Below are 26,233 nucleotides of genomic sequence, written 5' to 3' on the forward strand. Positions count from 1 at the left end.
GCCCCCGCCGGGCCCGCTTCTTCTCCCGCTCCCGGGGAGCTGCGGTGGGAGCCTCGGGGCCGGGAGGGGCCGCTCCCGCCGCCCCCAGGAGGTGGCGGTGCAGGGTCGCAAGCCGGGTGCGGGGCACCGCGGGGCTGCGGCACCCGAGCTGAGCCCGGGGACGGCGGCACGGAGCTCTCCTAGCCGAGCTCTGTGGGAATGAAGGAGCCCCGGTAGGTCGCGCGTTTCATGTAGCGACCGTCCTCCGGCTGGTGGAGCCGCTTGTGGCGGCGCCTCCGAGCTGCCCTTCCTCCCGTGTCAGCTAATGCCTTTGGGCTTTGTCCTTATTGTGTATTTCGGACAGATTTCTACCTGCTGATGGTAAAAAGAACCCCCTCAGGTATCTGTCAGCCGTAATTAGGTCTTCTGGCAACCTCCTTTCTTAACCTGCACACATTTTGTTCTTGAAATCTTTCTCTGTAAGACACTCTTCTCCTAGTCCTTGTATTCATCGCATGGGTTCAATTAGGAGCTAATTAGCATTGCCTTTATTTGTCAGGAGCCTGTTGATGGGGTGAGGGTCAAGTCACACGTGTACTCCCTAATGCATTTCTAATGCGTCTTCTGACCTGAGCTGAGGGTCAGATCCACAGATATTCCCCTTAACTTGCGAGGTATAAATACACCAGTGATTGTGGACACTTCACTTCACTGCTGATTTCAATTTAAGGGCTGAAATCTGACTCATGCTGTGCCACAAGACAAAACCCTCATAGACAGAGACTAGAATTTATTGGATGTTTGCTGTGATTATCCACTTTGCTTTCGGAACATCAATTTTATCCCCTTCATTTTTGTGGGGCAGTGCTTTGACATGTTGAGACGGTGCTCTTCCCATGGCAGCAAAGGGATCAGAGGAGCAAATGGAATCTTCAGCTCAGAGCGTTCCCATTGTCGTCTTGTTTTTCTGTAAGGATTTGTCACAGTGGGCCGTAGATGTGGGGCATAAAGCATAATGGCGATTGGTTTGAGACAGCTTGTCTTTGGGTTTGGGGGAAAAATCTGAATCACTGTTTGAAAATGACGCACTAAAATTCCAAGCCCACTGACTTAATAATGGCTGGTATTTATAAAGCGTGATCTTCTACCTCAAAGTACTCAAAACATCCTGGGTGCTCGGTGTCTGGTTCAATATGATATGGAATAGCAGTAACACATAAAAATATTTAATATAATGTTAAAGAGCTGTACTTAAGTATTCTGCATAATAAAGTCCACTGCATTGAGAGAGTTAAGGTAGAGCCTTCAGAAAAGTATTTAAGTGCTTTCAACCATTTCCTGTCCTTTAAAGGAGCATTTAGGTATCTGCTAAAAACCTGGCATTTGAAATCTGTACTTTTCATAGATCTCCTTTGAAATGATCATTAGTCCCGGAGGCTGAGTTGGGCCGTATGGCAATGGGAGTGTTGCCTTGGACAGGTATTCCTGAAGGTTGTGAGTTTCTCCCATCACAACCTCCTACTTGTAAAGGACTCACCGGAGCAATCTATAACCTGTTTGCCATCGTGAACCCCCCTTTGGTTGCTGATCTGCTCTGCAATCAGTTTTGGGGGTTACGTCTTTGTAATTTTCTGCAGCAGACCTGACACACCCTCGTTGTGTGGAATGAATTTATTCTGCCAAGATATTTATTCTGAATTATTTGTCCCCATCTATTCCTTTTTTGTTGTTGTTGTTTGTTTTCTCAAAACATTTCAGTTGAGCAACATGCAGTATAACTTCAATATCATCGTCTATGTTTAGGTTTTCTCATTTTCTTTCAGTTTTGTGGGAAATGAGTCTACATACATATTTAAAGCAGCATTTATCTGAATGGCAATTGCTTCTGCCTTTCCTTTTTGTGGGTGTGTATGTGTGCTACTTGTCACTTCTACAGGCCAGCTGAGAAATCCTGCCATTTGATTTGTTAGGAACTGTCTCACTTAACCCTTTCTGGGGGTTAATTCAAGGAACACACTCCCTTGAAGTTCAGGAATAGCAAAAACAAGATCTCCGTGCAAGTGGCTCCTCTAAATTTATTGGCTATCAACCAACATTAACAGATGTGACTATGTGCAGTAAAAGTCTCTCTTAAATTATTGAAAACAACAAATCAGATCAACACTGAGAAAAGCTTTTACCAATGGCAGATATATGCTTTACAAAACATAATGTCGTTAAAAGGCTCAGTTGTCTCTCTTTTCTTCAGACTGTAGTCCAACCCAATGCATTTTCATTTATCTGAAAGACTGTATTTTTTATTTAGATAGTAGAAATAAGATGGATTTGAGAGAGTTCATTAATTAAAATGCTTACTGTTATTTCAATATCATTAATTATAAGAGGAGAGGACAATATTAAGCATTCAGACTCATTGATTACCCCTGAATTGTTTTCCTTTGGTATAGTTCATCTGATACCTAACAGAACATTACTTTTTCTGGTCAGTTTAACAAATAGAAGTCAGAAAAATGGAGTACTTACCTCTTTTAGATGATTCTGACTATATTGGAGTATATGAAACACTACATGCTTTTGCTACTTGGGGATATTTCCCCCTTTCTTTTGTGTATGTGTGGGTTTTTAAAAAATTAAATATGTAGATATACATTTTAATGGAAGAGGGCATAGGTGATAGATGTTCTATGCTTGTATAAAAGAACAGGCATGTTGCAGCTGTCAGCATCAGTTTTAGGTGGTAAAATGGTCTTGCTGGGAATTCTGAAATACAATGATGATGTATTCTGGTTGTATGAGTACCTGCTATGACCTATCTTGTGAGGCTTTAATGGAATAAATGATGATGTAGTCAATGGCATACATAAATCTTTGTCCAAAAGAATCCTTGAAATGCTATGCCCCATCCATGGAAGCTCATAGAAACCAATGATAGTAATGTAAACCTTGTTAAGAACTTGAGAGGGATCAGGGTAGACCTCTTCCAGCTGAAAGAACACAGTTACAAGTATACAAGGTATAGAGATTTCCAGAACAGAAGGCCTAGCTGAATTTCTGCCAGAAACCTAAGTACAAAGTTAATAGATTGTACAGCTTGGATTCTTGAATTTGATGGTCCATTGGCAGTGGGGAAAAAAAAACAAACAAACGTCTAGAAAATATCGGTATATGTAGGGTAAGTGGTAACAGAAGACTTTGTAGAATCAGATTTTGACTTTATTTTGTCACATCATCACTTGTCCTGATAGGAAGGTGAATTATTAAGTTCATTTGTACTCAAGAGAATCTTAAATTGTGGAGAAGCTGCTGGAAATGGCTTTGAAACTGTTCTGCTCTATACATCACCTTCTCCATCATCTTTCCCAGAAAAGATTGTTTTCAGACACTGTTCTCACTGGTACACATCTCATTGCAAAGAAAGGGACTTCCAGAGGCCAGAAGGATCAACACTCTGCTCAGTACAGGCATAATTTGATGAGGTTGTTCATGCCCTCATCCAATCAAGTCCTGGACATCTTAGAGGACAGAGCCTCCATGAACCCTTTAGGCAGCCAAGTATTTAGCTGCACTAATGGTAAAAGATTTTTGAAGTATTAAGTCTATGTATTCAAATCTATATTTAAATTTGTATTTTTTAATATTGAGAACTAAGTTACATACACCAGCCAATAGCTAAACTGTGACCACATTACTGTGTTTAATCAGACCTTGTGACCACTTGTTGAATCTTTGAGATGGAGGACTTGAGGGGTTCTTGCCTCAGTGCCTTAAGCGGGTTTGAGGGTAGGTTATGGACCGGCATTTCACTTTTGTGTTTTTTTGGGGCCAGAAATCATATATAATCAGAGTTTACAGGTCAGGTGAGACAAGCCTGGAATCTCAATCACTGAGTTTATAATGGGTTGTTTTCTATGCTTTTCTATAGCTTTCACTCAGAACTGGATAGAGACAGCGACCAGTGCAAACGCTGACGAGGCAGTAGAAATCTATAAATAGTTCACTTTAATGTTCCAGTGCTTGTTAATGCATCAGGTCAATAGTTGAATTCTGCTATAATTTGCAAACATTCAGCTGAACCTAACTACTTGCTCTATGGATATATTTACCAACACATCAAATCACTATGGAAGCGATGACTGTTAAAAAGGATTAGGGTCCTAACTCCTGTTTAGGCTCCTTTTCCCCTGCTGACTAAAGAGAATTGAGATAAATGTTAATGTATGTTCTATGGGATGTTAGAAGCTTTTACAGGAATTCAAAGATTATATATTTGCTGGATCTTGATAGGTCACTTCTGCAATTTTCCTTGCATGTGTGTTTAGTCTCAGTACTATGTTCTAAATCTCAGATGCTGTCTGAGCAGCTAAACATTCAGAATCCACATAAAAGTGGCCAGGAAGTTGGGTTTCCTTCAGCAGCTGTGGGGAGTTATAGAATATTAGTTAAGCCTTGTATGAATGGAAGGGGGAAAAAGGGTTATTTATCCTGGTACGTTTAAGGAGGGGAAGAAAATCCACAGGATTCATCGTCTGCTCAACTGGTCACTAACACACTTAGCACAGATATGAGGGAGGGAAAATCTGTTCTGATGGTAAAAGACAGAAGATTAAATTGAAGTTATTCTTAAGGGTGACTGGAGACTTAATGACTTTCAAACTAGGCCTGAAATGAGAGTAAAAATCTGGCTAATCCCCTGGGAATTCTGTTGCATCTTATACATAAATCTTACAATTAATTGTTTTAAGGAGATAATTATCTGAGACCCATCCAATCTTAATGGATGCCTTATCGTATGTTAAAAGTACGCTTCTCTAATGGCTTTGTTATTTGTCTTAAAATTCTCAGGTCTTCAGCCCATGTTGTGGATGGTTGCCTTTGGGTGTTTTGGAAAAAACAATTAAATATGACTGAACATGACATTATAATTACAAAGTAAATATGCTCTAATTGAGTAATTAACTCAACATTTCTTCCTACAGGCATTGTAGGAACGAATTCATGTTAGTGATCACATTTCAGATCCTTTATTCTAAAGGAGGAAGAAAGACTGCAGTTCTTCAGTATTTCTGGTTGGGTGTAACACTTCTTAGGATTCATCCATTAAAAAAAAAAAATTAATATGCATTTTGGTAAATTAGATGTTTCTCAAACACTTTTAGTCAGATGAAATAAGACGTTGAATGTACAAAGAGACTACTTGTGTCTCTCTTCTTGCAAGTCAGTCCAGCTCTGTTAGGTTCCAGCTATATTCTGCTTCATGCATTATTGACAAGAATAATAATCCTGAAATTGAAACTTGTCTTAAATAATATAGCTGTTAGCAGTCAATTTCATGAATTTTAGATACACAAAGACCACAATGGGTTGTGTGAGAGGCAACAGAAGCCAGGTGAATTCAAGAAGTAAGACTAATGTTTGTTGAATATACTGAGAAAAAAAAGTTGCACATATATAAAATGAATAGTATGTTGAATTTTAAATCAGATACAGATTGACAAATGTCAGGAAGACTGACATCAGTTTGAGACTGATGTGCAATCTCAAACTTTACTGTGATTTCAATGTTGCTTTCACATAGTTCAAAACAGACCACAGCTTCCATGCAGAACCTATATGTGAACAGTAGAAATTTAGATTTAGTTGAGTGTTGAGTCATCTGATTTCTTTGAGAAGAATTCAACATATTGACTGCAAAGTTAACAAATTAAGTCAAACAAGCCAAAATGCTTCTAAAAAAAAAAACAGAGGAAATTCATAGAATTCATTGCTTTGCTGATTGGTGAACAGACTTTTGTGTAGGGAAGAAGCTTAACCTGTGTGCTGCACTTCTCATGGTACTTAAATCACCTACTATTGCTGACCTATGAATCGTGCGTGTGCACACAGTGTTTTCAGGTGTCGTTTAGATTGGTCTGGTATCTTCCAGAGAACAAGAATGCATTTATTCACTGAAAATTGGGACCGGTTGGTTTAATTGTGATTCCAAAGGCACTGTACAGGAGCAATAGGTAAAAGTGGATTATATGGCATTCTACATCACTTTCACCTCAATTAAGAATTTAAGTGAGAAACCCGAGATTTACGGATAAACAGATTTGGTGCAGGCAGTGTTGAAACTGAGTTCTTGGACCGGTCGACTGCTTGAGCGATACCACTCTAGTATCATTTGTCTGCCAGATAGGATCTCACTGGCTTTGGCTCAGTTGCACAAATCCTGTAAATGCAAAGTGTTTGTTACTGCTCACAGGTGTTTGGGATGTTCTGGTCTGGCACTAAGTAGTGCAGTGCCGAGTTCTCATGCATGTTTCTCTGTGGTTTTCTTTGAAGAGGATTGATTATCTGTTAAATATAGTATAGCTTATTGATTAAATCAGATATGGGAGAATCCCACATTTGTGTGAAGTTCAGGAGGGACTGTATCAAAGCTTAATTATTCATTTGGTGTTTGGATTTACATTGTGATGTGAGAGTTATATCAATTTTTATTTAGCTTTTGAGAACAAATTCAATGGCATAGTTGTGACAGGAATACGGACAGTTGATTTGGCCATTACAGCAAAAGTCAGAAATAAAAGTGAAAGAATGAGCTGAATATGATTTGAAGGCTTTTGTTTGCTTTAAGGCAAAGGGTGTCAAGAAAGAACATGAAAACTTGTGTCTTAATTCATATGCAGTAATAAAAGCTGCTATGTAGTATGCCAGGAAGTCAGTCAGAAAACAATTAGAGATCCTTGCTACTGGCAGTTCCTAAAGGCAACTATTCAATTAATTTAAAACAAACCCCAAAAAATTAGATATCAAGCTTCAGAAGAGTTGGCCATAGAGCTCTACAGGTGCCAGCATCTACAGAAAAGCATCTAAGCCTTTGACCAGACTTGAATCACTTAAAAAAAGAATCAGATTTTAAAATATGAGAAATCCAACATGTTTGAAAACCTTTTTAGTGGTCATAATGCTGTTTCCTCCATTTCTTATGAAAGATTCTGCTTTGACATTATCTTAAATGTGTTTAATTTGCTGTGTGAGTTACTCACCTTACAATATTTCCATCAATAAATATTTGAATAGTATGTATATCCCGCTAACTTAATGCAAAGCTTGTCCTGAAATAAGAGCAAAGTTTTCTTTTGAATTTGGTGATGCATTTGAGACTACAGTTTTCTATCAGTTCTTTTTTAGTATCTAGTGCTCTTCTTGAGAACTTCAGTTATTTTTGCTTTGATTTTGCTCATATTTCAAAAGAACACCTTTATTTTTATTGTGGTATATGCATTTTTGAGGTTTTGTCTGTTGTCCTTTAAGAGGGTTTATCATGGAGTGTGTCAGTGCATAGAATATGGAGGTGAATGTGGCTGCAAATTGCTAAGCATTTTGGCACAAATGCATATGGATACACAATTTAGGAGAAATATGGATGGGGAAATTCTACATGGAGCCCATTCTACAAATACCAGAGGGCAGAAGTTAATCATCTCCCTATGTCAGCTCTGCAATACATTTTTGAAGTACAGTTTTAAAATACTTAGAGGATAGAATTACTGTAGGGGATGAAAAGCCCCACTTGTCATCTTGGGACTTAAACCTCTAGTTTATGTGGCTAGTTGGTGGAATGACAGTGATAAAAAGTATCTAAAGCTGCTGCTTCAGCTACAAAACACCAAACAGAGAGATGTGACAGATTGTCAAGCGCCATTTGGGAGATTAATGTAAAGTCTGGAGTATGAACGTTTAGGAGATCAGTCTGTATTTTAATTTATTTTTATGTTTGGATGTAGACTTCCAGAAAGGCTGTACTTCTTTCCTTTTAGAAGGCTGACAGAGAATTTTTTCCCTTATCTATCTGTCTTCACATATTTACATGATCATGGTCCCCGTAGTATGTACATCTCCTGTATGTTAAATATTCTATTGCACTTCCCAACTTGCCAGGTCAATAGACTTCAAGAATTTATTTTCTTTTTCTTTATAAAGTCTACTGCGAGTGTGTTCTCATGTGAAGATATTACTTAGGGAGATGCAGGTGAAGAAATTAAAATGGTTTTTAATTTTAATGAAATGAGTGTTATGAAGCTGTGCATCTTAACTGCTCTCATCAAGCCTGGAACAGACGCCAGCATGGCAATTGCAGAGAGCTTGATCCATCCACTGGGATGCAAGTCAAGGAGGGCAGCTCCTGCTCCCATCCTCCTGATTGCCCAAGCAGGTGTGATCCTTCTGGCATGGCCAGAAAGGCAGTACTGCTGATTTACTGCTCCAGCTGAGTGCAGGGCCAGGACATAGACCCTGGCATGCTCATCTGCCTGCAGCTAAATACAGAATATTCTGGGTAAGCTTAATTTTGGCAAGTGAGCCTTGGACATTAGGGTACGATGAGGATTCTCTTCTGTTTACTTACAATCTTTTTTTTTTCTTCTTTTTTCTGCTGATTAGAAGTTTTATAGTTAGGAAATATAATGGTCATGGAAAGAGACCTGTATCTTGGATAGACAGAAACAAAAAAAACAGGCAGGTTTGGAATACATGCTCAGAGAGCCTCGGACTTATGAAAAGTCTGTGCAGAAATCTTGGTGTGAGTTTTGAACTTTATCAGCTCACGTGTTGTTTCACTGATGGATGCAAGTTGCATTAAATCATGTGTTTCTCTTGAACGTAGATATCACCATGAACACATGCAAATCTGACAGAAACAGGGACTGCTCTCTGGTCTCTCTCCAGAAGCTGAACATGGTGGGCACACAGAAGATTAGATGCTAATGGATAAAATGAATTATCTTAGAATCATAGAATCATTAAGGTTGGAAAAGACGTCTAAGATTATCCAGTCCAACTGTCCACCTACCACCAACATTGCCCACTAAGCCATGTTTCTTAGTACAACATCCAAACATTTCTTAAACACCTCCCTGGGCAGCCTGTTCTAGCATCTAACTGCTCTTTTGGAGAAAAAGCTTTTTCTAATACCCTACCTGAACCTCCCCTGGGACAACCTGAGCCCATCTCCTCTCATTCTGTCACTGAAATCTGTTTCTCTTTCCCTCCCAGCAGTGCACTCACTTATCAGTAGGCACCAGTGGGGCTTGAATAGCAATCCAACTACATAAGCAGTCCTGGTTTGTCTGCCATTTTTTTCAGTGTGTGTCGTAAGGCATTTGTGGTTTGTTGTTTTTTTTTTGCTTTCAAACAGTGGGGAAAAAAACATTTCTGCTCTGAAACCACTAGAACATCTCACTTAGACAAATCTGCAGGTGCACTGTGTGGATATATGTGTGTATATGTAGGCAGAGGTGTAATTCACTCAGTGGGCCAGAATGGAGTGATTGTGACTCAGTGCCTGATTGGAATGGAGCAGTTATGAAAGTCTGAAAAGAAATCAGACTTCTTGAAAGAAGGGTGAGATGGGCTTTGATCCCTGCAATCCAAGTTGCCTTATAATATGAAGACCTTCAGTCCAGAGAGTCTGAAAAAGTACAATAAAGGCTTTTAGGGACACACTTTCAAACTGTCATGCCTCATAGCCTAAAACTAATAATTTCTCATAGGTTTCACCTAACCTCACAGTAAATGTTCATCTAATTAATCATTTAGAATCCAAGGATAGGTAGTGGAGAGGAAGACAGTCATGGCCACAGGACCTTAGGGATGTTTGAGATTGGCTGGGGGGAGTGCCCTCTTGGAGTTACTTAACTGTACCTTCTCTACACAGAGAGCTTTTAATGATTGTTAGAATGAGTGCCAGGTTTTAGATTGCTAGCACCAATGAAATGAATTCCACCTTCAGCTTGTGTGTTGATTTTTGGTTGTCAACAGCAAAAGCATAGTTGGAGAAGGGAGTTATATGCCTACGGTATGTTTTGATATCACCTGTCTTTCAGCTGACCTGCCTGAATGCAACTATATTAAATGTATATTTTCCACGTGAATGCACGCTAGAAAATGAAAGAGGTTGTTAAAGCAGAGTTTGACTAGAAAAAGAGTAACTCAGGGAAAATCCCTCTTGGAAATCCAGGGAAGCTGTTTCTTGTGGAATCTACTGCCTTAGAGATATTCTTGAGGAATATCACAGTCCCCATCTGGGGTGAGAAAGATTCATTTTTCCCAAGGCTGTGTTTAGTAGAGGAGAATACAGTGAGCACACAGTCAGTAGCCTTGGGAAGGAGATGGGACTTTCCAGGCAGTGTCAGTGAGGGATGACAGCATGCCAGAAGAGACACAACATCAGAGGAGCGGTGCCGTAATCAGTTCAATCTGCTTCTCGTAGCTAGTGAGTGCGGTTAGCTGGGCTGACTGGAATGTACAAAATTTACAAGGAAAGATTAGCAGTAAGGTAATGGCAATGTAGAGAGTTTAACTCTTCAGTCTGTGGGCTTTTGTATTTTTGGGTGAACAAATAAAGCATGCCTTGCTCTTTAAGTGCCATTTTTGAGCTTTTGTAAACTTATGCAGTAACAGGACCCCAAATGGAAGATAAATTAAGGTCCAGAATTCATTTGGGCTTATGGATGTAATGCTGGAAAACATGATTCTACCTGCTAGAGCCTGGAGTACTCTGCAAAGTGTGCTGGCTCCGTGACTTCAACCAAAGGGAAAGTCGTTGTCCATCTAGGATACATCCAAAGGAGGAATGGAAAAAGATGTCATTCTGTGGATGTCAGGAGAATATGCTGACCTGTCTTGACGGGGCAAGCTTTTTATTTGTTTTCCCCTAAATAAATGTGGCACATATGCTTTTTTTCCCACATCTTTGTGATATTTTAATATCTCAAAGCATATGGAACCTTTTGGAATTCACCTGCCTTGCTCTGGGAGCAGGGGTGTGCTGCAGCAGCTGCAATACGTTATGGAACCAATAAAGCTTCCTGAAGAGCATCACCAGGTTATTCTGCTCACAGTGTTTGTCATCCAAGGAGGAGCAGACCAGTCTAAAGCGACAACTGCCTTTTTTGATATAAGCTCTGACTTGTGAGGTACTTATAAAATCATCGCCTTTTTTTTTTTTTTTTTTTTTTTTTTTTTTAATTTGAAAATTTTGAAAATGAGAAGTAAGGGGACTTTTCCACAAACGATAATAATTAAAAAACCAAAACTTTAGCATTTCCTGATCACGGCTTCCAGTTTGAATTTTCTATAGAAATCAAAAACATATGCTGCGCCTCTATGGGAAGCTTCTGTAATACTGCACAGGATTGTCTGATGTTTTCTGTCATCATTTCACCATTTGCTTTTGGATGCTCTTTTACTGCCAATGCTTTGTAATGATACAATGACTCAAAACTTGAGGCAAGAGAATGTCTCAGGAAGTGCATAGATTTAAGTGGGAGTGATTTGCTTAAAATAACATAACTGTTTTTGTAACACTAGTTTTCTGATTAAGCCATTGTGCTGCAAATAACTTGAAATCAGGACAGCAGAGGGGATCTCCAGTGTATGTGTGAAACTGTTGGATTTATCCCATTACAGGCCTTGATGTGTTGCAAAAGACATCATTTTACTGATAAATTTCAAAGTGGTGTATTTTAAATATCGTCTTATGTTTCCTACCATCCTTGGTCTATGGACATCTTGTCCATAGACAATGGATTTTAAGGGCAGAAGAGACATCTGTTAAGCTGAAGAATCTCACTCAGAGGTTTCTGGATCTTCCTATTTGAGCATCAATGTGAACCTAAGGGAAAAAAAAATAAAAAATAAAAAAAAGCCTGCCTAATGTGGGAGATAAAGTGTACACAACCCCTGATGTCACCCACTTGAGTTTTCCAGCAGTTGGCTTCCTCACTCATAGCAATGGATATCTTATTAGAAGTCTAGGTTTGCTTGGTTACAGCTACCAAATATTTAATCTCATGAGGTTTTTTCTTGGTAGGTGCAAAGGTCGTCTAGTGTTAAAATCCTTTCATGTGCTCATGCTGGGAAATTATAATCAATTTTTTTTAACCATCTCTTATGTAAGACTAAATGACTCAGATGCCTTTAGTCTCTCGTTGTAAGACATTGTCCCACTCTGACTCACATGTCTTCAGTCTCTCACTGTAGGATATTGTCCCAGTCTAAACATTCTTTCATGTCTTTTTCTGAATTCTTTAAACTAATTTGTTATTCTTTTTGAGAGAGCTGGAGACTGAACTGCAGTACTCCGCAGTAACATTATGGCAGCCTGTACAGTCACATTACCTGGACTTTTAGGTTTGTGTGTAGGTCAGAACTTATCAGGGTCCTATGTATTAGTTCACTGTGATCATTCGTTAGAGTCAGCAAACCAGCTGTCAGGCCAAAACAGTCAAAAAAAGAGGAGTTAACTTGCACGCAAGCTCTGCTTCCAGACAGGGAGGGCACAGTACTGATGCCAAATTCCAGACGTTATGAGAGATACCCATTTCTTGGTAAATAAACTGGATGTCTTTTTCCTAATGAGCAGAAGTGTACGATTTCATAACCAGATCATGATGAGATCTGAGAACTGTTGAACTGTTAGAAAGATGCAGCTGGAGCAGTGGCTGGATCTCTCCTCTGTCAGTGCAGAAATACTACCTGCAGTAAGCACCACAAAACTGGCGTGCATGTGCTCTTGCCAGCTTTGCTCTGGTATATGTAACTTCAGTAATGATCTGCATTTACATATATGGGATTTTTTAATTTTAGAAAAAATCTATGACAAGAGTCTGCGTCTACTGGAGAAAAGGTGAAAGAAGCTGGTTAACAATGTTTGTATAGACTGCTGGTGACAAAAGAACTATTCCCTATTCCAGTGTTGCACAACAATGTTCAGTATAAGATGCTGTCTTTTTTCCTCATGAAGGTTTGTACAAAGACTGTGTCTTGCTAATTTTCCCCACCTTTTCTTATCTTTTTCCTCCCTTTTTTTTTTTTTTCCTTCCCTTTTTTTTCTTGGCTGCAGTTGCAACCTTCTGATTTAGTGCCTTATTTAGCTTGGGAATGCTCTTGACCAGCAGAGCAAGTCAAGAGTGCTTGTTTTTGCATCTGGATATTAGACATGCTTAGTATTCAGACTTGGAACATTCTCTGAAAGGATATCAGTAAATAAAATAGGATGGTAGAGGAATGACTGTATGTTAGAGACAGAATGTACTGCTTTAGATACCCAAACGATTCAATAAAATTATTTTCTAAGAGTCTATAAAAATGTGACTGTAAATCTGTTAATACTGCAGTGCCTCTGGATCACAAAGGCCTAGTATGAATAAAAGTATGTTTTTTCAAATTGCTTTTCTCTGTCACCCTGAAATCAAAACAAAACATTGTTTTCCTTTGTTGAATATTATGGTTTATAATTGTGCAGTTAGTAATTTTCTGTGGATTTATTGTAATGTTTCCAAGCAAAAACATTTTCCCTTGCCTCATAGAGCCTGTTGCATATGAGGTATTCTTTTGATTCTGTAGAAAAAAAAGAAATAGAATGATAATATAGAGGCAGCATTTTTCCCCTTTGGTTCATGTTTTCCCATTTTTTGTGCAAATTCTTTCTAGCACTTTAACAATGCAAAGTTAAAAAGAGGCCTCCTGTTGAAATGCTCTTATTTTTAAATAATTTTGTAGAAAATAAGTTTACATCAATTGGATTACTGAAATGAAGGGGAAAAAGAATATCAATTTTCACCAGCTTATGGATTTCGTAAAACTTCTGGTACGGTTGCTTTCCTCTGTATCTCCTTTTTCTGGTGTTTGGTTGGTCTTACTGCAATCAACAGGGAAAAGCACCTCTTAAAAATGGAAAAGTGTGGTTGTTAGAACACCAGGATTAATAGATGAAATCAAAGTCAGTTTTGACACCTGAAGTGCCTTTCAGCATACTTTCCTTTGTAAGTGACTGCATTTCAAGAAGGGAATGCGTCTTTAATTTATGAGGATACTGCGTATTTAATCTAAAATTAGGTAAATACAGCTTAAAATAGACTCTAAGTTTTGGTTTTCTGGAAAGGAATAAATAGTTTTTAGGTGCCTCTGTTTTGCGTGGGTGCCAATGACATAATTTACAGATGTCTGTTTTTCACTAAGTATAGTCTATCAGCTACCTCTGAAAACTAGATACGTACTATTCTCCTAAGTTTTATGCCCAATAGCTAGGGCTTCTAACATCAGTAGTCTCTTTTTAAAACTTAGACCAAGCTTCCTCTACACAAGAGGGAAGTATCTTAGACAGAATCAACTTTCAGAATTTAATGGTGCTTAGGAGCTCTGTTTTAGAAGTTAATGTCATCAGCTTTATGGAGAAAGCAATTAGATTCGGTATCTACCAGAAAAGCAGGGGACATTAAAACTATGTATATTTTTGTGGGGAAATGTAGATGGAATGAGAAGCTGTCCATATTTTTTGACAGAATGACACACGTGGTGCTATATAGAAAGTTAATTTGAAAACTAGATGATTGGATAGAACAAGTATACAAGAACAAGTGATGATTCTACAAGTTTTAGAGAGAAATAGTTTGATATGGCCTTAATGCATAAATCCTTGCTCATTCATGTACCTTTGATTTGGGTGCCCATTATAATCTCAGTCCTCAAAACCCTTTTCGCAGATGTGCAGGCAGTAGTACTACTAAGTATGGTGATGGGTAGTCAACAGGTTAATGGAATCTGCCCACTTTGAATGAGAGGACAAAAAAAGGAGTCATAGTGGGGTCCAGATGGCCTGCAGAGATCCCTTTAGCCAAAGCTATTGGACATTAATGCAGATTAATGACTTCCTAATGCAGGTATCCTCACTGGGAGAGAGGGTTGGCAGGGAGTACCTATGGCATATAGAAGGAGGATAGATGTATATTCTTTTAAACTCTTGGTAAGTCCTTTCCAACAAATTCTGCCCGCTGTCTGGTTTTGCACATCTGAACACTGACCTCAAAAACAACAGGAGAAAGGAAAAATTTTGGCCTGAAAAATCAAAAAAATTTGCACTGTGCACGGTTTCAGGGCTGATTTCCATTTAGTTTAGATGCTGAAGTGTTTTTTCCTTTTTTTTTTTTTTTTTTTTCTATTTTGTTTTGTTTAGATCTGTATTGAAAATCAGGCCACCTGTAGCTCAGATAGAGATCTCTATATAAGTCCATATTTTGTGACTATTGTATTTAGCAGTCATCTACCTGATACAACTCAGAAGAGACTGCTCTGTGGGCTTCAGATTATTTAAATATCACATTTGTATGTATTTTTCAGACTCTATTTAGGACTGTAACGGAAACATCCATCATAATTCCTGCAGAATAGCAGCTTCAGGATTTCTTTTTACCTTATGCACAATCACAAGTGCATGCATGTACTCCCCACACGTGCAAGTAATTTCATCTAACTTTATCCAATTAAATTTTATGTACAATTAAAATAATATTTTCAACTAGTTGTATACAATGTGAAAAGGAATTGACACTTCCATCTGTCTCTGAAGACTGGAAGGGATGGTCCTCTGCACTTATTGCAGAGGGAGCTTACACAAGATCCCTTTTTCTTCTGATGATTTGGGTAGAGTGAGATAAATCACATTTATGGTTTTCTGTATTGATTGCTATCCCACTGTGTGTTCTCAGACAAAGAATCTGGATAGCATCTAGTACAATAAAAGCTATTTTAAACCTGTGAGAGCCTTGTTTCTTTCCAAGATAGTTATATTTAGATTATTCACTAAGTGAAGAGTAATCATTATTCACCAATAAGAAAATGACAAGCAGTTAAGTTGACAAGTTTGTCAGAAGAATCCAATCTACTGAGTTGCAGTTAATCTCTAGAGGACTTCTACTGATGTCAAGGAAATTTCACCAAAGATGTATTTCATCTCAATATCTCTCATGGTGGTAGCTTTAATTTAGATGAATGTTGCAAAAAGATGCATTTAAGAATAATAAATCACTCCTGACAATCCTGTTTGAGGATCTATGCCTAGAATTTGTCCGACTGGTATATTGTCCTTCTGGGAAATGTATCGTGACATGTACACGTGTTACAACAAAGGTTTTGTACTGATAGGTACACTAAACTGTTACAAGTGAAGAACGCGGGCTTTTAATTTATATTCCATTTGGTGTTAGAAATGCCTTTTGTGCTTTGCATTCTGTGGGAGATTACATTATCACAGCAGAACTCCAGTTTTGTGTAAAAGTTCTTGTTAGATATTCCTTCAAACACATAGCTAATTGAGTTCTCTCGGGCTTACCTGAGATTAGTACAAATACTGTTATTAGTGAAATTCTTTACATCACTACTCTTCCATTGCTATTTTTGAGTTTTATAAGTGAGATACAGTTGATGGAAAGAAAAGTGTTCCCTGGCTTGATTTCTGGGAGCTTAATCTAGGTGCCACCAGAAACGTAGCTCAAGAAACCAAAGAGGATTATTTGTGGATTTCTTTGTATTTTATATCTTGTAGCTTAAGGGCCATGAGAAAATGGAAACCCTTTAAAGGAAATTGATCATCCAACACCCCTCAAGTAAAATAATCTCCTAGTAGAATTTTTAGTCCGGTTGAGTTATAATATAGACTTCTCTGGCTCTCTTTGTATCTTTATCAACAATCAGACTTTTTTTTAGAGACACTTGCCTTGGGGTAGAAGAAAGAAGCTTAACATTTAATAGGCTCCTTGCTTTTTTCCTCTTCCTCCTCCTGAGAAAGGAGACCTTGCTTGCCTTCTTTTCTCCTGAAACTTTTTCTGTTCTCTTTTATATTAGATCACACCGTAAAAAAATAAACAAAATAAAAACATTTGTCAGTAAGAAAAAATAGTAATTTGCTACAAGATTGTGTCTCATTTTGAAAAAACAAAACACACATGCAAAAGCAAGTAAACAAGTAATCTGAATTGTGCTCATTGAAAAATATAGCATTTTCAAAAAGCAAAGTAGTTTTTACAAGCTTCTGTCATCACATGGTGCATATGGAACAACTGAGTGATCAGAAGCAGCAAGCATGGGTTTATGAATGGCAGGTACTGTTTGACCTGATCTCCTTCTAAGACAAGGTAACCTGCTTAGTAGGTGAGGAGGTTTATGTGGATTTTAATAGCCTTTGACAATGTTTTCCACAATATTCTTCTGGAGAAGTTAGCTACTGATGGCTTGGACAGCTGTACAGTTTGCTGGATGAAGAACAGGCTGGGTGGTTGAGCCTAAGCCACAGTGAATGGAGTTAAATCCAGTTGGCATCTGGACACCAGTGCTATTCCCTGAAGCTCAGTCTTGGGGTCAGCTTTGTTTAATGCTTTTATCAATGGCCTGGGTGAGGGGATTGAGTACACTCTCTTTAACAAGTTAGGCTGGACTGTTGATGCGCTTGAGGGTTGGAAGGATTTGCAGATGGATGGATTGACAGGCCACATGCAAGCATGTGAGATTGAACAAAGATAAGTACTGGGTCCTGTACCTGAGTCATAACCTCATGAAGTGACACAGGCCTTGGGAAGAGTGGCTGATAAACTGTCTCCCTGAGAAAGACGCAAGGATATTGGTTGACAGCTGAACATGAACTGGCCAGATGGTCAAGAAGACAAATGGCAGCCTGGCTCGCACCAGAAATAGTGTGAGCAACAAGGCAAGAGCAGTGGTTAATCTTCTGTTTTCAGTACTGGGGAGGCTGCACCTTGAGTACCGTGGCAAGTTTTGAGCCTCCTGCTTCAAGGAGGATATGGAATTGAGTGTGTGTGGAGAAGAGCAATGAAGTTGCCAGAGGATCAGGAAAGAATTATGAGGAGGGAGTGACCAAATTGGGAGATGGAGCTGGTCAGACTGATGGTTGGACTTGATCTTGAAGATGTTTTCCAACCTTGGTGATTCTTTGTTTCTGATTTATATGAAATAGGTAATGGAAGACTCTGGCAATGGTTTTATCTGTCCACATTTCAACATTCTACCGTGGGGTTTTCAGCACGTGAATGATGAAGAATGACTTTTCAAATGAAGCTTACTGACTGACAGAAAGACAACAAATATTTCAGACCATTGTTCTATTGAATAAATTATAGATTTGATAGCAATAATGCAGTGAACTTCATGCTTGTTCATTAATTAAAAGAGGAGATTGACGTACAGTGATTACATACAAACAAAGGTATTGGTAAAAAAAGCACAAATAACTATAGTTGTGCTAGAGTATGAAAGATCCTTTCATTAACACTATTCCTTTCTGTATTTTGTCCATCCCTCTCTTATCAGGATATAGCAAACTGTGCCATATGGGCAAATGACACGGGAAGAGCCTTTTTAGTGCCTGATCAGAAGTTTCAGTAGGCATATATTTGTGTTGTGAGGCCAAGCTTAGCTCTCAAAATACTTCAAATCTGTTGAATTTTGTTCTTATCCGTCCAGTTTCTTTCAGAGTGGTATGTGTGTTCTAGTTAGCACAAGTAACTGCATAAAGGCCTGCTAATTGCAGTGATATCAAGGAATACTGCACCGTGATCTATCCTTTGCCTCAGCTGAGTAAATCATTTCCTAGTGAAACAAAAGAAACAGTAGTACTGACTGTGCTCACATGTGTGTATGAGAGTGAGCTCAGAGTTTGCAGTGCTTGGAGGGTAAATGATAGAAATCAGTATCTCAGTGCCCAGATCTTTTGCATGTCTAAGAGAGTGCAGATGGAGTGTATGGAGGAAAGATACTATCAAGAGAGCAGTGGCTTTCTAGTATACTCTAGTGAAACATAATATTTTTCCATGGAAAGAATGTATTGTGGTAAACTTAAAGGGAAGTGTTTTCCTACGATTTATTCTCATGTTCATGAGGAATTATTCTTGTTTGTGCATTCGTGCTTTATTTTCAAGATGGGAATCCATTGCACTGAACGTTCTACCAATGTAGAACAAATGTCTTTTCCCTTCTTAGAAAATTTATGATCTAAATGATGTTGGCAAGGCTACAAAAATTTACCATGCAGCATCCCCAGTGAATTTTGAAGTGTAAATATTTAACCTAAAAGTGTTCATTACTAGACGTGAAAGGAGTGTGTGCACTTAATCTCTTCATTGAAACGGACTTGTTTTTTTCACATTGCTGGTAGCTCGTGGCATCCTTTTTACATTTATGTTATGCAAAAAAAAAAAAAAAAAAAAAAAAGCTCTGTTTGAAAAGGGGAGCTAACGATTTAGTTACAAGTGAAGCATGGTTCTTGAATCAGATCTCTTGTTTAGATTTTATAACGTTTAGTTTCAAATATGGCAAATGAACTATATTAAATCACAAATCCTTTGTGTGCGTTCTGAAGCTTCAAAACAATTCACACACACACACACACACAATTCTTTAACTCTCTTATCTGAGCTAACAACTGCACATTGAATTTTAGTCTGACAAGTTGAGAAGCGTATGTGTGTATTATAAACTCTGTTACAGCAAAAGCCATAGTATAGGTTGCAATCCAGCTTTCACTATATTGCTATTACTACTTACAAATTTCTTCCAGGAAAAAAAAAAAAAAAATTCTGGAGAACAACTAGAGTCATTTCACAGTTAGCTGTCAGAATTAAAAGGTAAAAAAAATGAAAAATATCAAAATACCCCTTTAAAGAAGTTGAAGTGTGTGTGTCTGTGGGCTTGCATTCAGAATAGAGAATCTTAAGAAAAGTCAACAAGCGAGGCAGGCTGGATCAAGCCCTGGGCAACCTGATCTAATGTCCCTGTTCATTGCAGGGGAGTTGGACTAGATGGCCTTTAAAGATCCCTTCCAACTCTAAGGATTCTATCTATGATTCTATAAAAGTGTAATGATGATGTCTGAAAAGACTGCTTTTTTCATATAATTTTTTTTCATAAATTTTAAAAACAAAGAAATGAGGTTCCAGGGCCATTGGACTGAGGACTGTCCTAGGATAAAAGAAAGCACATATAAATCTTGCAGTGTGCTGATAAAGCTGTGTTGACTGAAAGGATTGAATCAAGGATGGTTTATTCCGAAGAGTTGTCTTTTATTGATATATAAATCATAACTAAAACATAGACATTCTCTATGCAAAGCCTTTCTTCATTCTAACAGAAGAAATGAGTACAAATCTAGCCTCATGTATGTGATACGTGGTTTAAAAGACCTCTGGTGTGAGAGATATTACCACCATTCCAGGAGATCAATATGCATAAAGTGAGTGTGGTGATTGTTCTCTTTCTGTTCTTTGAAATAACTTATAAATGCTTTTTATACTTATGTATATGTATCATATATAACATCTAACATAGACTGTTACCATGTCCCCTTTTCATCACATCCTCAGGAGCAGCAGTCCAAGTCCTGGCATTCCCACTTCCTGTCATTTTGCCTAAGAGCTCATGTTTTTTGAGCCTTTTGTTAATCTCATAGTTGATCTCTTCTTCAGCCTGAACTGAGCCACGTGAGCTTTCCTGAAGCGTGGAACCTGAAGCTGCCCATTGTGTTGCAGCTGGAACCCTAGGAAGAGAAGGATCACTTGTTCTGCATAGATTCTATACCTGTTTATGTACTACATTGAGATGATGGCATTTTGAGGATAGAAAGCAGTATGATAGTATTAGCTCCTGTTCTGCTGGGCATCCATAACCCCCAAGACTTTACTGAAAATAATTTGGGCAGATGATTCATTTTGCTTAAATGCATTACATTTTTTCCCTGCTGAACTCATGTTATTTTTATGACTTTCCAATTTCTGAAGCTCATTTTGAATTCAAATCTTGTCCTTCAATACATTTACTGTACCTCCCTTCTTCATAGCTACATATACATTTTATAATGCTGTTTACCATTTCATCATCCAGATCATTAATGAAGATGTTGAACAGAATTGGATCCAGTGCAGGCTTTTGGGTACCTCTGTGTGACACATCCTCAGATTTGACTGTACCAATGATAACTGTTCTCACCCATCTACTGTATGGGCTTTGTGCTTCTGTTGCAGTGTTTCTTTTTCTTGCTCCTTTATTCCTAGCGTCCTTGTGGAACTGTTGTACAAGACCTGATGAAAGTATTAATAAGGACAGGAAACATGACAGCTTCCATCATGCCTGTATATTCTGATGCACTGTTGTGGAAGGTGCATGACAGATGCATATCTGCTGATGTTTTTCTCCTTTTCTCCTCCAAGTATTTGTTGATGCTTCTTTGTTTTATGTATCCTGCATTATTATTATTTATTTACTTATGGAGACTGAAGCACAGCTGAATTTAAATTTCCACTTCTTGCTTTTTTATAAATGAGATTGACATTTGTCCTTTCTCAGTTCTCAGATTTCTCCTGTCCTTTGAGTTCAGAACAGCAGTTAGCAGCTTTGAGATTACTTCAGAGACTTCCTTAAATGTTTTAGAATGCAGTACCGAATGTATGTACTTTCCTACTTATCTAAGTACTCTCTAAACTTATTCTTTCTTTTCCTTTATGAATGGAAATTATACTAATTATTTTTGGTTTGTGGATTCATTTTGATTGTCACCTGCTCTTGCTCTTCCTTTTTTTCCTTTCTTTAGCGAAGGTAATCCTTAAGCCCTATTGACATCATCTTGTGCATTCTATCTCTGTTGGTTAATGGATCAATGTTTTCCACTTCCTTTGTATATTAACGAATGATGACATTCTTTTTGTTGTTCTTCGGTTTTCTTGTTAGGTTCCTCCTCACTTCAGTATCTTCTAACTTTTTCTCTGCATGCTTGAATTAGTCTACATAAAATCTTAGTAGTGATAACCAGTTTCCTACTTTGTGTATACTTGCTGTCACTGTTCAGCTAAGATGCCGATTGAACCAATTTTATCTTTTACTGTACTCATCTGCTTCGGGGAAAAATACAGTTGTGCAACACCATTGTTCTGAGGCTTTCATTCTTAGGATTCTGATGTTCCTAGTGATTAGAGGGGGAAAAAAAAAAGAACCTACATTGAAGACCTATATTGGCATTGCTCCATTTTCTTTTAAACAATTAATCTAAGCACAAGTTCCTCTCAAATAAATGTGAGGCTAAATAGATAAATGCAGGGCATTTAAAACTTGCAATTTCATCATGTCGTTAACTGGATCATTTCTCATACAGAATGATTGCTGCTTAAATTTTTTTCTTTAAATGAAGCTATCTATTAATAGGGGACTTGACAGATGTACATTATTAGAATGCAAAAAGGCCTTATATACTGATGACCGTTAAAGCTTTTATAGCATTTTGGCAATGTAGTTGTAGGCTTATAGTGTCAGGTATTTTGTGCAACATGGCTCATTTCCTGTGGTATAGCAACTTTATCTGTTACTTTTCTGTCTTAGTTCTGATTTTGAAAGCCATACTTCTGTTACTGTGATATTTGAAATGGTTCTGCAGTTTTGCTTCCTTGCAGAAATGAAAGTTGATCCCTAAGATCTCGGAATCAAATTTATTAATTATATTCACACATCGACTTTCCCATTTACTTACCATACAAATATTTAAATTCATGATCTGTAACAAAAGTACTTGAGAGAGAAGAGTTTTGCTCGCCTGCAAGGTGTAGTCAACAGCACAACATCTTGCTGAAGGATGGTAGGGATTAGCGGGGTGCTGATGCTGCAGATCCCAGTACTTAGTGAGTTATTCCATTTGGATGGGAACTGAATCTCTGGTTCCCATTTCTTGTCAAATTCCAGCCTTTTAACTGTATAAATAAATATGGTTGATGTGGTTTAGGTACAGTGAAACTTTATTTGTAGCAGAGAAATAGAATGAAGTATTTAAACTGAAATGTTGCAAAATGAAAATAGCAATTCCAGTAACTGCAGCTCTCAGATTACAGAAATGTTTTGCACTGTTTTTTCCTTGCAAGTTTGGCTATGCTGTCCTTGAAAATATTTTGCACAGTTCCTCAGTGTACTTTGCATGGAATTATGTGAGCGTCATTCTTGTTAATTTAAGCTATTTCTCTAAACAGCCTGTAGATCAAGGCATTTGTCACTGCCATTAGTTATTTAGTAAAGACAGTCTGTAGCCTCTGAGCTTCATAAAGCAGACAGATCTTTATCAGTAATCAATATTTGCAATATTTGTTAATATAAATCTGTCATTATTGGCTCATCTTTTGAAGTTAATTTGAGATAAAGCCCTTTGTTACAGGTAGAAGCAAAAATAACAAAACCACCAGAAGCCATATCCTTAACTTTGCTGGCATATCAAAGTCGGAGTGCATAAACCCGAGTCCTCATGTGAAACCTAACTAACAAGCAATAATAATGGAGAAACTTAACTCATTCCCAAATTGCAAAAAAGTCTTCATTAAAATAGAGCAGCTGTTTATATTCTGGACCACATGGTCTAGTCAGCGTGATGGGAACACAGTGGCGATGGATCAGCAAGTTTGCTGTTACTGGAAGATATGCACATTTTCCTATCCGCTCTAATAGGTCAATATTAAAGAAGAGCTGGAGTTGGGTGAATAATTAGAGTAATTTTCCATTTATGTTTCTCCCCAGCCTGCTTCAGGCTAGGGAGGTCAAATGGATGCTAAGGAGAAAATGTGCATCTGGAACTAGTCTGAAAATAAATACGTATCCCATGAGTAGTGCTGTGTACAATTTGCTTAGTCTTAGAGAACTAACTAAGTTTGTCTGCCACTTGATTGCCTGCTTCATCTAGGAAATCTACTCAGTCTGTGTGATTCTGAATACAATTTTTCTTCAGTTTCAAAATCTGAGGGATGTAAGTTAACTATTTCTCATTTCTTGCTTCTTTCAGCTTTCCCTTTCACTTATCAGAGTTACATTACTCACCAGCTCTCTTTGGCTGGTTTGCAGCTCGGAGGCTTTCCAGTGACAGAGACAAGCTCTAGATTTTCTAGTTATGTGGTGAAACAACGACAGCCTGGAAATCTCATGGCAATACCTGACATAAAATAACATCTGACTCTATCATGTCCTTCCTTGCAATTCAGTGAGATGAACTTTAATATTTTGCATGCTTTCTGGATAGGAGCATACCCTGTAGCAATCTAGGTGCCAATGTAATTGTATTTATTCTACTTGATCTAATTCATGTAATGCTGTTATGGCTGTGATTTCTTGGCATTGCACATCTGGCAATAAAATATGCATCTGAAGTAATTATTTTATTTCAAAACCTTGAAGCGGTTTGCTTGTTCTCCTAATTTTGCTTGTCTTTCATCCAGTACTTTCAGCAAAACAGGTAGCACATGGTCTTCTGTTTGTTTTGTCCTGTGAACTATAGGATCACATCTGATCTGTTTAAAAACACCATACTTCTGCATTAATCCAAAGAAGTGAAACACAGTCAATAGGTAGACTTCATGCTTGCTTTGAAATAAGAGGTGATCTAACTCCATTACTGGCTTTCTACTATCCAACTTTTCCCTGTGCACTTTTCTGAAGCATAGTCTCTTCAATTGAAAAGCAGGGGAACCACAGTCACCCAAGGGAAACGTTCTCATTGGAGAGGCACAAGTGGCTTCATAACTGTCTCTACTGAAATGATTGAACAGTTGGGCTGGCTTGGGAAGGTAACCTTAAATTCTTGTACTGTTAAGACCTTCCAAATATCAGACACATTGCCTGACATATTTATTCTGTTACTATGATTGAGAAAGCATATGCTCCTTCAGTGTCAGCTAAAAGAGGTGCAAAACATGGAACTGCCTGATCTTGGCTTTCCTGCCAGTACAGGCTTTTTAGTGTTTGTTTCTCCATTGATTTTCAATCACTGAGCTTTCTTAAGTCAGTTTTTCAGGATGAGGAATCGGTTCCAGTTTCAAACTGTATGTTGATTGGTCAAAAGTTGACTGTATACACATCATTTAGAGCATAGAAGTGATGAACTCTGCCCTTTTCTGCAGCTACTGCTTCAGTGTTCCTTTTATTCAGTCTGCTTTAGGCTTATATGTGGGCAATGTTTGCAGAGAGAATATAACTCATTGTTGAAATTTCACTTTACCTTGAAGTGATCTTGAAAACAGAAGGGTTTTTACTATAAACTTGAGAGTATTGTTTTGTTTCTTTGCCAGATACCAAAAAGCATAGTGCTGCATGCCTGTGTGATAGCAGTGAGAGCTAGCCTTACCTTTTAAGCTTTCAAACAATCTAACTTGCAAAGTGTGTGGGTAAAAAATGAAACGAAGGACACATTCTTTTCTGTGGCATTTCTGGAGATTGAATTGATTGAGACACTTCTAACAGCTGTGTCCTTTGGGCTTCTTAGGAGGCTCTTGCAAGATGAATGATTGCACAGTAGTATTATTTTGAAATGAGGGCTTGAATTGCAGGAACAAGCTCCCACTAAGTGGATACCCTACACTTATCCTTAACCTCAGATTTTCATTTTACTGATACATATGATTTAAGAAAAAAAGCTTTATCTTTTCTACTGTTAAAAAAATGCCTTGACAATTTTTTTTCCCTCTCCTTTCACAGGTTCCAACTATGGGAGTCCCCGTCCAGCTCATGCCAACATGAATGCCAATGCAGCTGCAGGGCTTGCCCCAGAGCATATCCCTACACCAGGGGCAGCTCTGTCCTGGCAAGCTGCAATAGATGCTGCCAGGCAAGCCAAATTGATGGGTAGTGCTGGCAATGCAACAATATCCACAGCTAGCTCCACGCAGAGAAAACGGCAGCAGTATGGGAAACAGAAAAAACAGGGTACCACGACAGCTACACGTCCTCCCCGGGCACTGCTGTGTTTAACACTGAAAAATCCCATCCGGAGGGCATGCATCAGCATCGTCGAATGGAAATATCCTTTTTGATGTTCTCATTTGGAAAACAGCAAATTGTGAGTGTGCATCAGGCGCTATTCATAAGTGGGAAGAAATCAATACATTAAGTTGAAAGGCGCCATTGGGAACATAAAGTACACAAGCAGTATTTGCTATCTTAACTGAGATCATTTATGCTGGGAAAAAAAATGCTTGGGGCTGAAGCCTTACCCATACCCTTGTGTAAGAAACTGCCAGAAGCTTAAGCGATAAAGGGTAGGGGTTGAATTCTTTTAAAAACGTGGCTGAAGCTGAAATTGATGGGAGATATGCAAGGTATCTGAAGCCAGAATTGAACCACTCCATGGGACTGATGGCAGTTACTGCCTTTCCCTTCTTTTTGCAGAGCTTTTGCCACATAAACAGCTCTGGAACTTGGAATCATATGATTTTTCATTGAATACACAGCATCACCATTTCTACAGTATGGAGAATGGAATGGAGAAAAATGGGGTTGAGAAGAGAACTAATGAAAAAAGAAAACCCTGATGTGATAAAGCCCTGAAACGAGTCTAAGCTCTGTTAATCATATTGGGATTCAATTGAAACCAATAAGACTCCCTAATATATGGAAAGATAAACTGATT

The 26,233-nt window shown here is 38.3% G+C and overlaps 1 protein-coding gene across 38 annotated transcripts in view; it reads left to right on the top strand.

Moving 5' to 3' along the window:
• The window catches only part of CACNA1C (calcium voltage-gated channel subunit alpha1 C), a 473,299-nt gene that overhangs the window by 42,882 nt on the left and 404,184 nt on the right, over window positions 1-26,233 (top strand). For all 38 annotated transcript variants that reach the window (XM_085230299.1, XM_085230338.1, XM_085230100.1 and 35 more), the window contains exon 2: window positions 25,303-25,624. In XM_085230299.1, the coding sequence (XP_085086425.1) occupies window positions 25,303-25,624 (322 nt within the window). The remainder of the gene's footprint in view (window positions 1-25,302; window positions 25,625-26,233) is intronic.

Source organism: Meleagris gallopavo, chromosome 1, assembly GCF_905368555.1.
Source record: "Meleagris gallopavo chromosome 1, MGAL_WU_HG_1.1, whole genome shotgun sequence".
Classification (NCBI taxonomy): Eukaryota; Metazoa; Chordata; class Aves; order Galliformes; family Phasianidae; genus Meleagris; species Meleagris gallopavo.